This window comes from Leiobunum rupestre, chromosome 11 (assembly GCF_980474605.1).
Source record: "Leiobunum rupestre chromosome 11, qqLeiRupe1.1.hap1, whole genome shotgun sequence".
NCBI lineage: Eukaryota > Metazoa > Arthropoda > Arachnida > Opiliones > Sclerosomatidae > Leiobunum > Leiobunum rupestre.
Window position 1 is genome coordinate 25,659,025 of NC_143394.1, and position 13,853 is coordinate 25,672,877.

Genomic DNA, 13,853 nt, shown 5'->3' on the forward strand with positions numbered 1-13,853 from the left:
TATTCTAGGCTAGGGAGGTCACTGGTCACCTGTCCACTTTCAATAAAATCCTTATTTCCCACCCTGGTATCCATGATCATGTTTGTAATTGACAAATGGTGTAAACTAAAATAATTAATAAATTCAAGGGAAGATCAATTCCCAGACACTACTGAAGAAAAGATTTTTAAAATTTCGAAATCAAATTATAATTTCAAAATTGGGGTTAAAATAAGTTAAAAACCAGCAAAAATAAAATTAAAACCAACGCAAAAATTATGCTCAAAATTAGTTTCAAAAACCAAATTTTTATGTTTTCTTTCTTAATCGTTACAAGATATACCTAGACTGGAGTAGTGGGTTGGATGATGTGGATGATTCTACTGTCTATTTTGATCCTGATCAGGGGAATGTAATTTTTGGTAGTGCCTATGATGGATGGGGCTTTAGGTATGTCATTTTATGTGCTGTATGTCTTTTTTGATGTTTGATATCTTTAAAGTGTGCTTTGTATATCCCATTTGAGTTTCTAAAATATTCATTCACTAAATATATAGTTACAATAGCCGCAAATGTTGTCCCAACTTCTCCAATAATAACCGACACAAATGTTACCATAAACCTACTTAAATCGTTTTAATTATCGCAGTTTAAATATACTAGCAATAAAAGTTGCTAGTTGACTTGGGCCTAGGTTGTGTGCCTTGGGTATTAGCCTATGATCAGAGGAACTAGATACTAAATAGCTTGCGAGTTCTGAAATTCCTCAAAGCAGGAGTCGAGGGTAAGAATAAATAGTAGCAACGGATGTACTACATTGTAAACCCAACTAGGCTTAGTGGTTTAACCAGTGGGACTCCTACACCTAAATTATTTTTTAGTTATTTTTATTTAGTCATTCCAGAGAGAGATGGCGCCAGTAGAGAAGAGAGCGATGTCAAAGGTCATGGGTACCTACATCTGGAAAAGGGGGGGATTTTACATAGGATGTGCGAGAATGCAGTTTAAGCCAGAGAAGCTCGCCTGACTCAACCTAGCAACACTATCCTCCTTTTGTATTAGTTTGCAGTGGTGTGTCCTTCCCTCCACAAGTTACATAAGCCTGATATCTTCAAGCGAGCAACATAGCTCTCTCCTCGCTGGTAATGTGTATTGTTATTTTTCCTACATTTGTTATACCAACATATATATTTACAGATAAGTTTCTTAAATATTGCAATAAGATGATTTTATTTCTATCCTAACTGATTCAGTCTCCCCTTTGCTGTTAGATTGGTTACATGCTAAACCTATATGTTTACTTTAATTTATGCTAGCGCCTATTCTAACTATATCTAGGTAATGAATATTTTCAGAAATCAAATATGATAAACAAGCAAATCTAAATTTTATCACGTATCTAAATAGACTAATAGATAAATTCTATATTTGAACTTGCTACTGCATATTAATTTTATTACAATGTCATAACTTTGACAGTGTTTCAGATTTTTCAAAAATGTACAGTGATAAACTTGGAGTAAATGAACTTATTTTAAGGCGTGCTCTTTGGGGAGATTTTTATTTCAACACAAAAACTAAAGAGGTTAAGAAAGATGCCCAGGTGAGTATTGGATACAAAGTTTAAACCTATTAAAAATATGTGAGGGAAATGTTTGCTACTGGTATTTGAAAAATATTGTGCATAATCTACATGAACTTCTTTTTATCTCTACACATTATATTTTATGGGCTACCCCTGAAGGTCAAGGGAGTCGTTTTAAGGTTGGATAGTGTTCGGATAGTATTTTTATGTCCACAACCAAAAAAATAACTTCTAAAATAGGCCTTTAGTTTTTACAGGCAAAAAAATGTAATGCACGTTGTAAGAACTATTTAATATCGGGATGCCAACCCTACTGTTCAAAAGTTTGATTTTCGTTCAACGACCAGAAGCTCAATAAGTCCTGTCATGGAAACTATTATAGAAGCGCAGATAGAAGAGGCTTTTTCCAAATACTCTCTAAAGGTTTATGGTCAGTTTCAACCTTAATGCTATCTTGGGCCACATAGATATTGGTAAAATCTTTGGCAAGCAAATACAATCGAGAGACATTCTTTCTCGATTTGCGCGTACTTGCGTTCCGTAGGGGTCAAAGATCTTGAGGCGAACACAACAGGTTGACCGTTTTGGAGTAATGTCGCACCAAGTCCAACTTCACTAGAATCACACTGTAGAGTTATGGGTTCGTGGACATCAAAGTAGCGAAGTACTGGCGTAGTAGATGCTAGGTGCTTAATCGATACTACGGCCTCGGTATGCGATTGTGTCCAAATCCATGGGGCATCTCGTTTAATTAAACTTCGAAGAGGTTTAGTGTATTCTGAGAGTTTCGGAAGAAATTTTGAGAGGTAGGTAACAAATCCTATGAAACTTTGGAGTGACTGGACATTATGAGGTAACGGCATTTCGTTAATGGCGCGCACCTTTTCAGGATCGGGGCGAACACCTTCTGAGGTTAACAAATGTCCGATGTATGGTACCTTTGTTAGTCGTAGTTTCATTTCGTGTTTGTTAAGTTTTAGATTACGTTCTCTCGCTCGGTTTAAGATAGCGATTAAATTCTTGTCGTGATCGAGGATAGCGTCGTCTAAGGTAGGACCACATCCGACAATTAGATTAGCATCCGCCATAACTTCAACGCCGTGGAGACCGTCGATGACTTCATGTAGTCTTCGCTGGAACTCTTCTGGGGCTACAGAAATACCAAATGGCATACGGAGCCACATGTAGCGTCCAAATGGTGTCCAAAATGTGGTAAATTTACGGCTTTCCTCGTCTAAACGGAATTGCCAGAAAGCATCTTTAGCGTCGAGAACTGTAAAAACCTTAGCTTGTGCCAAATTTGGTAAAAGTTCTTCGATTGTGGATAGTTGATATTTGGGGCGTTTGAGAGCCTCATTTAGATCTTTAGGATCTAGGCAGATACGCATTTTGTTTGATTTTTTAACCACCAATAGGCTTGAAATCCAATCAGTAGGTTCCGTAACCTTTTGTATCACACCTTGGTTCACAAGGTCATACAACCGTGCTTTGAGAGGTTCACGGAGGGCTATTGGAACATTCCTAGGCGTATGGTGCACCGGAGGAACGGAGTTGTCTATTTCGAGATGACAAAATCCTGGTAAACATCCCAGACCTTCGAAAACGTCTGCGTATTCAGAGAAAATATATTTTTCCGTCAGAGGACTTGGAATATTTGCAGGCGTATGCCCAAGAGTTTTCGTAGAGACTTCGTGGATGCGTTCAACAGGCTGAACGTCAAACTTGATAAGTCCTAGAGCTTCACACGTAGCACCGGAGAGTAGAGGCGTTTTGAGTGTCTACCACTTGAAATTCAATGTCATAGTACTTGTCTTTATATTTGCAACGTATATTCGCCGCACCATTGACTTCCATAGGCGTATCGTTGTAACAGTTTAGCTTTGATTCGCTTTTTATTAAGGTTACGCTGTTGTAAGGTAGTGATTTTACTAAAGAATCACTCATAACGTTACAAGTTGACCCACAGTCCAGTTGAACTTCAACATCACGGGTATCGTTGGTATGATCATCTTCCACGATAAGATGCGCGAATTATTTTTTTCCATGTTTGGTTACTGTTGTGGTGACATAATCGAGATTGTAAATAGATTCTTCTGAAACCGAGTTGTTGTCAGTTTCGTCCGAAGAGTTATCCGACTTGTCTGTAAAGTTGCTTAACGCGTTGACTTGCTTCTTATAATTTGACTTAGATTTTTTCTGCGAAGATGAGTTAGCAGCTTTGGTCAAGTTGTCACAGCATCGGGAAAAATGATGTTTTCCTTTACATGTATTGCATGTGTGACCATACGCTGGACAAGCGTTTCTGTCTTTCTCGTGTATTTTGTCACAGTAGTAACAAGGTTTATTTAGCATCGGAGTTGTATTACGGAATTTTCTTTCCGGCGTCTTTGTATTCTTCTTGCTTTTATGTGACTTGTTCACAAAGTTAACAGGTTGCGACTCTTCCACATTTCCTAGACGTTTGAGTTGTTGATCTGTTAGCTCATTGGTTCGACAAATATCAATGGCCTTCAGTAGAGTCAGAGTTGGTTCTCGTAACATTTTCGCTCGAGATTTGGAGTCAGCAATTCCAAGAACTATACGATCACGAATAAGATCATCTACGAGAATTCCATAATCGCAAGTGTTTGCGAGTTGTCGCAGTTTATGGACATATTGATCTACAGTCTCCGTTGTTGACTGATTAGCAGAATTAGAGAGAAACCGTTCATAAATAACATTCCGACGAGGTTTAAAATGATTCTCGAGGGCACCAATTATGGAGTCAAGATCTGCTAGCTGTGCTTGAGTTAAATTCAACTCCTGATAGACTTGAAAACAAGTTACTCCAATTGCCGATAGAAATGTGGCAATTCGTATATCTTCCGCTAACTTGTCGATACCAGTTGCCTTTTCATAGCTAGTCCATTGGGCTTTGAAGAGTTTCCAATTTCCATACACATCCCCGTCCAAAGAAACTGAGGGAGGAAACGGAATAGCAGCCGACGGAGCAGTAGTAGCCATAAAAAGTGTAATAGCGGAGATCCGGCGGGAAAGAGACGACCTTGAGAAAGCCGTTACACGCACGGGAGAGCGAGAAGCCGAGGCTTAGCGAGCGGAGACCAAGTCAGAGTTCAAAGGAGATGGATATAGATAAAGTTGAAACACGAGGGTTTACGAAAGTAGACATAAAGTTAAAGAATGTCTAAATACCTTATCTAATCACTTCTGGCACCATAATGCCAAACCTTAAATTGTAATAACTGTTTAGACTTTAAAAATACATTACACATGTATAACTCAATCAACAGCCAACTTATCCAACAGTTAATTTGCTGATTAAGCGTGCAAAAGATCATGTATTAAGTCTGAAAATGTTTGCTTTTATAAAAATCTCTAAACTCGTGTAGTTCACATAAATGTAATTAAATGTAAACTTTTAATAGAAGTTTTAAATTTGGCTTAGTGTCGTCAGAGTGGCTACTGTAATTTATGGTCTGTTTTAATTCTGACTTGAAAACGACTTAACCATTCAAAGCTCATGCCGTCTCTATATCTTATGCATATAGAAATCACAATTTACGACTATAAGTGATCATTTTTTCAGTCAGATATGGTAACCAATTGAAAGTTGACATGACGTCAATCGAACGTCTTATCACACTCCTTTTTATAGTCGTGTTAGGGCCAGAGTTTTAAGGTCAATCAGTGGCTTAGCCAGAAATTCGTCGAGGGGGGGGGTCAAAGTATATGAATGTTAATAGAAGGGAGTGGAAATTTAGTACAGTCAAAGGTAGGCCGAAGGTGGGGTCCGGACCTGGAAACCTCCTTGGTTTGATCAGTTTACCGCTAGGACATTTTTTTGTATCGTACAACAATACATACTCTCAGGTGATTTCAAATTATTAAAGGTTTATAAGTTAAAATGTTACAGTATTTACATAATATACCTGCTGTTGTTAAGGCTTAATAACTTCAATACTAGAACTAGCTAGGGAGCATATTTTAAGCATAACCATTAGTACCTAGAGCTACATTTCCTCTGACCCTCAAAATTGTCATGTTTGAAAGTATCTTATTGGCCACTAGGTGGCGCCTGCTAACCCCAATGACCTTTATCGGTATTCGTCTGTTCAATCCTCTTTCATACATTAGGCAATGTTACTTAGATTAAATATAAGTTATTATTCTGATTCATAATATTCTAGATTTCCTTACAATTTTGACTCTAAAAAACCTTATTGGCCGACCTTGGTGTTTGACGGATATTTCCAACGTCAGGCCGACCTGGTTGTGCTGTAGGGGTAAATGTTCACTAAAGGACCACTGTCAAGCTTGTTTTCTTTGCGGGTGGGTGAAAAATTTGCAAGCCCTTTTAAAAGAAAATGGTGGCCAATTTTTAGAAAGATTGCTGTATTTGGAAGTTAATTGAAAGAGTTATTTCTTTTAATTGGTGGCTTGATCAACTTTTAAAATGCATAGCTTGTCTCTGGTCCTTTAGTCAAAATAATTATTTATTTTCTAAGCAATTTTGAATTTTATAGGCACTTTCTAAGAAACCATTATTTGTGCAACTGGTTTTGGAAAACATATGGGCTGTTTATGAAGCCATTATAATCAGAAAAGATAAAGAAATGTTTGAAAAAATTGTGAAGACTCTCGGTTTAAAAATTCCACCTCGAGATATGAAGCATTCAGATTCTAAAGTACAGTTGCAAGCTGTTTTGGGGCAGTGGCTATCACTTTCACAAGCTACTTTAGGTAAATTTAGAAATTAAGGACCGGCAAAAACCTATAGCCTGTAGGTCAAGTTTAATTATTCCTTGAAATACATTTTGGGTGAAGTGAACTACAGCGGCCTCATTGAATTTTATATTAATTTTGGTTGCGCCTGATAGACCTTGTCACGTAGATTCCGAGGGTATTTTTATTTTGGCCGCAAATGATTATTAAATGTTTTAATGTATTTTTAAAAAATTCTCATTTTTGGGTATTTTCATGTGTTTCATTGTACTTATTTCCGTCGTGTTCGCCGACACCACAGTTTTGGTGTCCTAATAATTTCTACGTGATATTCCCGTACTTTTACAGTTTTTGTTCATTTTCTAGTTGTTTGGTATTTTTGGGCCACAAAGTGATATTCCCGTACTTTATAAAATCAAATACAGGTTTTGTTCATTTTCTAGGTGTTTTGTATTTTTGGGCCACACGCTTTTTTTCTGGTTGATAAAGGGGCTCCAAAGTTCAGTGGCAAAAAAGAAAGATAATTGAGCATGCTTTTCATTCCCCCCCCCACCCCTCACTCGGCCTTGGTAGAGTCGGACAGAGTCAGCCGTAAATTTCGCACTTTACTGACTTTACACACATTTTGCCACCGAACTTTGGAGCTCCTTTAAAAGTATATACTTGATGCGTAAGGCTTGTTACTGTCCTCTAGGTCGCGTTATAGAAGGCCCATCGCTTTTTTTAGTATGGGGTTGGGGAGGCAAGGTTCGTAGAGAAAAGAGGCGCTGCGCGCCCCCAGCGCTTGACCGAAACGAGTGCGCGGCGCCAAAATACGGGGAATTTAGTAACGTCTTTTACATGTTTTGGAAGCAAACCCGTTCTCATTTTTGTTAATAGGTGGTTTTTTTTCGCTTGTCCGGGGACAAAAAGTGTAAAGTTTTTACCCTAAAACGTTTTCGCCGGTTCTCGGGGTAAGATTTACCCTGTCCCGAATTTTGTTCGCTTGTTCCGGAGTATTATGGTTACACTTTTTACTCCTCCTCGAAAGGAGGTGTAGAGGGAGTAATCTAGTTTTGTCGTCTGCTTAAATTTCGTTTCACTAAAATATGATGGGAAAATTTTTATAAATAACCTTTAACCTTTAACTACTCCCTTTCTACTCCAACTCGTTTTTTTCGTAAAGACAGAATTGTAGTAAAATGACGTCATATGGCTACACTTTTTAACCTGCTCAAAAAACCCAGAACAGGCGAAAAAAAACCACTAACTATTTAAATTGATACGATTTCACTAATTACGATGCCACTAGGTACGATTACAGAAGGCCCACCGTCAATACTCGGAATGGGGCTGGGACGAGTAAAAAAAGTGATGTTGACGGATACACGACGGAACTATTTTTTAGAAAAACGTTACTCATCCCATAAAATGAATACTTAAAAAAATTATAATTTGCTACGTGACAAGGTCTATCAGGCGCAAACAAAATTAATATTAAATTCAATGAAAATGAGAAATTTTTAAAATTAAAAAAATTAAGTTAAACAATTAAATAATCATTTGCGACCAAAATAAAAATTACCCTCGACATCTACGTGACAATGTCTATCAGGCGCAATCAAAATTAATATAAAATTCAATGAAAATGAGAAATTTTTTAAATTAAAAAAATTAAATTAAACAATTAAATACTCATTTGCGGCCAAAATAAAAAATACCCTCGGCATCTACGTGACAAGGTCTTTCAGGCGCAACCAAAATTAAATAATCATTTGCGGCCCAAATAAAAATTACCCTCGGCATCTACGTGACAAGGTCTATCAGGCGCAACCAAAATTAATATAAAATTCAATGAAAATGAGAAATTTTTAAAATTAAAAAAATTAAGTTAAACAATTAAATAATCATTTGCGACCAAAATAAAAATTACCCTCGACATCTACGTGACAATGTCTATCAGGCGCAATCAAAATTAATATAAAATTCAATGAAAATGAGAAATTTTTTAAATTAAAAAAATTAAATTAAACAATTAAATACTCATTTGCGGCCAAAATAAAAAATACCCTCGGCATCTACGTGACAAGGTCTATCAGGCGCAAACAAAATTAATATTAAATTCAATGAAAATGAGAAATTTTTAAAATTAAAAAAATTAAGCTAAACAATTAAATAATCATTTGCGGCCAAAATAAAAAATACCCTCGACATCTACGTGACAAGGTCTATCAGGCGCAACCAAAATTAATATCAAATTCGATGAGGCCGCTGTACAGAGATGGTGTGGAAGTGTACAATGAGGTCACTCGCATTAATGGTAAGGTGGATGCGTTTTCTCTTGAGCTGTTAGCAATACACGAGGGTATTTGCTGGTTAAGGACGCATGGTCAACGTCCTGGTGATGGTGCAACGGTTTTTACAGATTGTCTTTTTGCTATTAACGCAATAAGCAATCATAAAAACAATCATGGTTTATGCCATGATATCCGTAAGGTGTTAAAACGGATGGAGACTCAAGTCAACTTTACTTGGATAAAGTCGCACACTGGGTGTGTAGGGAATGAAAGGGCTGACTTTCTTGCAAAATCAGCAACCGATCTTCCCGAGGAGAAGGAGATGAAGCCAACTAAGTTGGTGATTAAAAGGTGGCTCAATGAGGTGACGACTCAAAGGTGGCAGGAGTCATGGGATGAGAGTGAGAAGGGAAAGGTAACTAAGAGGTACTTTCCTAAGGTCAATGGTAGCTTCAACACGAATTACTATTTGACGCAAATCCTAAGTGGACATGGTAAGTTCCCACTCTACCTGTTCAACTTGGGTCATATTGCATCGCCCAAATGCATATGCGGTGCTCTGGAAGCAGACTCAGAGCACTATGTTCGTAATTGTCCTAGAACGAACCATTTGTTAAGGAGACCAATCCGCGAGAATGGTCTCCACAATCTGGATAACGAAACGATCAACGATCATGAACGCGTAATGCGTTATATCGTTGTGAATTTTGACGAACTCACGAGTGAGTCGTGAGTAGGAGATGCAGGTATACGGGTGTATACCGTTGTGTGTATGTGATTTAGGAAGCATTTCCTATCTTTGTTTACAGGTCGACGGCTCGGCCGGGACAGATGATGAGTAACCCCTGTAATGCTTTGGCGGTGCACGGGGTATATAAATACAACAATCTGATGTACTACACTTCACCCAATTTGTTTAATCTGGTGATGATAAAAATCTTTCATCCAGTTGTATTTGAAATTTGAAACTGGTGGAATCCATATTGTAAATACAGTGGGGATCAAAGTATGAACCATAATTTTTTAATTTTAATAAATAGTCATTTTAGGGGATTAGTATCGTTTTTCTAAAAAATAGTTCCGTTGTGTATCCGTCAACACAACTTTTCTGAAGCACCCCAGCCCGAGCATTGACAGTGGGCCTTCTGCAATCGTACCTAGTGGCATTGTAATTAGTGAAATAGTATCAACTTAAATAGTTACTCCCCGTATTGGCGCCTCATGGCGCCGCGCACTCACTTCGCGCAAGCGCTGGGGGCGCGCGGCGCCTACCCAACCCCATACTAAAAAAAGCGATGGGCCATCTATAACGCGACCTAGAGGACAGTACCAAGCCTTACGCATCAAGTATATACTTTTAATATCAACCTGAAATAAGCGTTTGTGGCCCAAAAATACAAAACACCTAGAAAATGAACAAAACCTGTAATTGGTTTTATAAAGTACGGGAATATCACTTTGTAGTCTCTATCTAGTGGTGTGATGGGGTCACTGGAGCCTGTAGGGTGCTCCATACCCGGCTCTCAAGGTCATGTGATTGGGGCGCTGGGTCACTGGAACCTCATCGGTGTTCCATACTCGTCATTCTGTGACCTACTAAGGAGGGTAGTTTACAGTGGAAGAAGAAGGGTGGGTTTCGGGTAGCCCATGGTGTCGCCTTTTGTTGGGCCATGATGAGGGCGTTTGTTTGCTATATGTGGGGGCAGTCATGATGGCTGTCTCACTGGCCGAACGTTGTTTCGCAAAGCGCACTTTTGTCCCGGCCTGTTAGATCTCGTAAGCCGCTGTAGTGCTTAGGCGGAGCAGCGGGGTACAAATACATAGACTTATGTAGTTCACTTCACCCTAGTAAACCATTACCAAGTTCTGGCCTTGGTCAAAATTGGATGATGTACCAGTGCCCATTTTTTATTATTGATTAGGGATCCATAAATTCCACCATGCTACAACCTTGTTGTAAAGAAATATTAATTGTCTTAACTAAACTGTATTTTTGTTAATAGATATGATCTGTAAATTGGTACCAAGTCCTTGCGAATTAAGTGAAGAACGTGTTGAATCTCTGTTTTGTACAGCTACACAAAGCTATGATGTGTTACCAGCTCAAACAAAGGAACTGAAACAATGTAAATATACCAAAATGTATTAGTTAAATTCCACGTTATGGTATTAATTATATATATATGTATATTGATCACCTCTTTACCTTTAAAGTTTTGTTTTCCATTAGAAATTGTGAGCATTAAAAGTTTTTGCCAGGCTCCTCCTGAACCACTTGTCTGTGGTGATAAATAATAGGGGAATAGGCGATAGGCGGAATGTAAACTAATTTTCAGATTGGTTGAGGATACATGTTTGTCCTCTTAACTACTCCTAGGAAGTTTTTTTTATGAGTATAAATATAAAATAATTGCTTTCTCATGATTTTCATAATTTTTTTTTAATTTTGTCTATCCCTGGTTAGCAAATAAATATCGTTTCCATTCCCGTCTCCCTGGTTCTTCAGTATCTTCTTTTCATTAATCTATTTTTAACTGTTTAAATATTCCTTTTGATCACTACTAATATATTAAAAGTTTACTTTAAATAAATATTTTAATTTTAGATTTCCTTGCCTGTAGCTCATCTAAAGATGTACCGATTATTGTTTGTGTTTCCAAAATGTTTCCAGTTGAAGAAAAGTTTTTACCAAAGAACAAACAAAGGTTTTGTAAAATTTATAAATTAATAAATACCTAGTGATTAAAGATTGTAATACTATTATTATTCAGTGACTTTTATAAAATAATATATATGTTTAAAGAATTTTCTTAAACTATTTTAGGCCTTTAACTGCTGAAGAAATTCAGAGAAGAAGAGAGAGTGTACGTAAAAAACTAATGGAAAGAAATCTTCCAAGTAAAGGTAGCACTATTTTGATGTTCTTCATCATATTTCGTGATCTCATGAGAACAAATTTTTGTGTAAAAATTAAAATTGTAAGGCTGGATTCATTGCAAGGTTTGCAAATGGGTTTTAAATTCCTAAGTGTATCGTAGCTGCACAGCGCATTCTATTTACTTTTTATTGCTTCATCTAATGTCGGCTGAAAAAATTAACATTGGACATCTGTTTATTGCAAGATCTGTTGTGCAAATAGGTGCTTTTAGTGCTCTTATATTTTTTACACTTTTATGCATAAGAATTTTTAAATCTTAATTGAGAATCCAAAATAGATTTTGAAGAAGATTTACAAAATTATTATTTAAATTATTTTCATAAGTGGAACCTTCGTTTTCACACACACAGAAGAGATCGGTTGTTTTTCAAACTATGCAAGAGCTATAAAAGCACGGCAAAAGAAAATGGTTTCTCCTTTGTTAGGTTTTACTGAACAGTGAACATAGCCAAGTTTGTGGAACAAAGATACCGTATTCTTTGCAATTATATTTATTTTTAATAATTTTTATGAATTTACGAAAATTAGCGATCTCTAATTCCTTGTTGTTTTTCTCTCTTTACTCACCCTATAGTTTAATTCTAGCTAGTAAAGTTTTTAAAAATAATTTTCTCCACTAATTTACAGTGTATGAAAAACATACGTGTAATGCAAAGGCTAAAAGTTAATAAAAATGTGATCTATAGCATTTTCAGTTACCAATAAACTTATTATTATAGTGTAGTGCACTACCTTTTCCAAATGGAGTGACATTGTTTTGCAATTATGATTCTTTTAAACGTTTTTGGTTTCAGATAATGTAGTTGAAGCTATTTCCATAAAGGAAGAACCAATCAGAGGAGATCAGCCAGCAGAAGGAACAGCTTTTATAGCATTTGCTCGTGTTTTCAGTGGTACTTTGATAAAGGGTCAAAAGCTGTATGTTTTAGGGCCAAGACATGATCCTTCTATGGCCCTTAAGAAGGTAAATTTATAGAAAAATAATGATTTTTTTTGAAATAATTCTGTAAATATTTATTTTCATAATGGACAGTTAGAATGCACTAATGGCACCATGATTTGTGTCTATGGTTGTTCGATGTCTGCGTTGTTTTTTTTTCCTCTATGATTGCTGAAAATAGTCTCTACACGCTAAAAAATATCAGCCCATTCTAGTTCTGTCTCTAGTTGATACCTGGTTTTTACGTAGTAGTAGCAGTTGAAAATTCCACTCCCATTAATCTTGAAAGATGTTTAAACCTTTTTATACATTATTAATGTCCCCTGCTTTAAAAACCAAACCATCTTTCCTAATTGCATTCAGCTGAACACTTAATGACCAATAGAAATTTTAATGTCATCCCCAGCCAGAATCTTTTTAAAAAGTCTGCACAAAAAGTCAAAAGTTGGTCATCCGACATCACTAGAGTTGAACCAACTTTGAGTGACCTTGTGCTGACCAACTTTTAAATTTTATGCTGCTTCATACTGCTCTATTTACGCCATTTAACGAATTGTAACCGATTTGCCACAATATGTACAGACTAATTAGCGCGTTCTATAATCTCCACACACAACGTTCCACCCCAATGCTAATTGAGCTCATATTTTTAATAGCAAATAAGAATTTTTCCACTTATATTTTTTTAAATGAAACATTTTTTAAGAGTTTTAGTGTTGATGATGGTCTAACACTGAAAGATTTAAAAAGCGATCAGCATGTAACTACTGCAACTGTTGGAAGTATATATTTGTTAATGGGTAGAGAGTTAGAAGAACTTGATTCTGTGTCTGCAGGAAATGTTATTGGTAAGTTTATCAAAATTTTACTGTAAAGTTCATTCATTTTCACCAATAGCTATAGTAACCGTTTACTGCCATTTTATACAGGAATAGGTGGCCTAGAAGAACATATTTTGAAGTCTGCCACATTGTCCACAAATTTAGAATGCCCTCCATTTGTAGATTTGAACCGTAGGAGTGTTCCAATTTTAAGAGTGGCATTGGAACCGAAACAACCCAGTAAGTTCTTAGTAATTAAGAACTTTGGTATTCTTTTCTCATTAGAACCCTATTCAATGTCTAGTTCTTCAATCTTAAAGGGTAACGCAAGTGGCCATGCATGGGGGTTAATTATCTTATTGATAAAAAGAACGACTGCGCATGCGCTATCTGATATAGCCTTTCCCTCTGTAAAAAAAGCAGAACTATATTTGCTGGGTTTATTTTGTATAAATGCGCCTCTAGCGGTTCTTTTGTGATAGCAAAATCCATGCATTCTTTGTCATGAAAATGGAAGAGGATAGTGAGGATTTTGAGCTTACCGACGAATCAGATCCTTTATGCAAAAGAAAGATAAATATTCTGTTGGCAT

The 13,853-nt window shown here is 36.7% G+C and overlaps 1 protein-coding gene across 4 annotated transcripts in view; it reads left to right on the plus strand.

Moving 5' to 3' along the window:
• Window positions 1-13,853, plus strand: part of LOC149922048 (elongation factor-like GTPase 1) — a 123,115-nt gene that overhangs the window by 13,861 nt on the left and 95,401 nt on the right. For all 4 annotated transcript variants that reach the window (XM_090164311.1, XM_090164314.1, XM_090164313.1 and 1 more), the window contains exons 9-17: window positions 317-429; window positions 1,459-1,582; window positions 6,088-6,304; window positions 10,566-10,688; window positions 11,168-11,267; window positions 11,387-11,466; window positions 12,295-12,464; window positions 13,147-13,288; window positions 13,370-13,501. In XM_090164311.1, coding sequence (XP_090020437.1) covers window positions 317-429; window positions 1,459-1,582; window positions 6,088-6,304; window positions 10,566-10,688; window positions 11,168-11,267; window positions 11,387-11,466; window positions 12,295-12,464; window positions 13,147-13,288; window positions 13,370-13,501 — 1,201 coding nt within the window. The remainder of the gene's footprint in view (window positions 1-316; window positions 430-1,458; window positions 1,583-6,087; window positions 6,305-10,565; window positions 10,689-11,167; window positions 11,268-11,386; window positions 11,467-12,294; window positions 12,465-13,146; window positions 13,289-13,369; window positions 13,502-13,853) is intronic.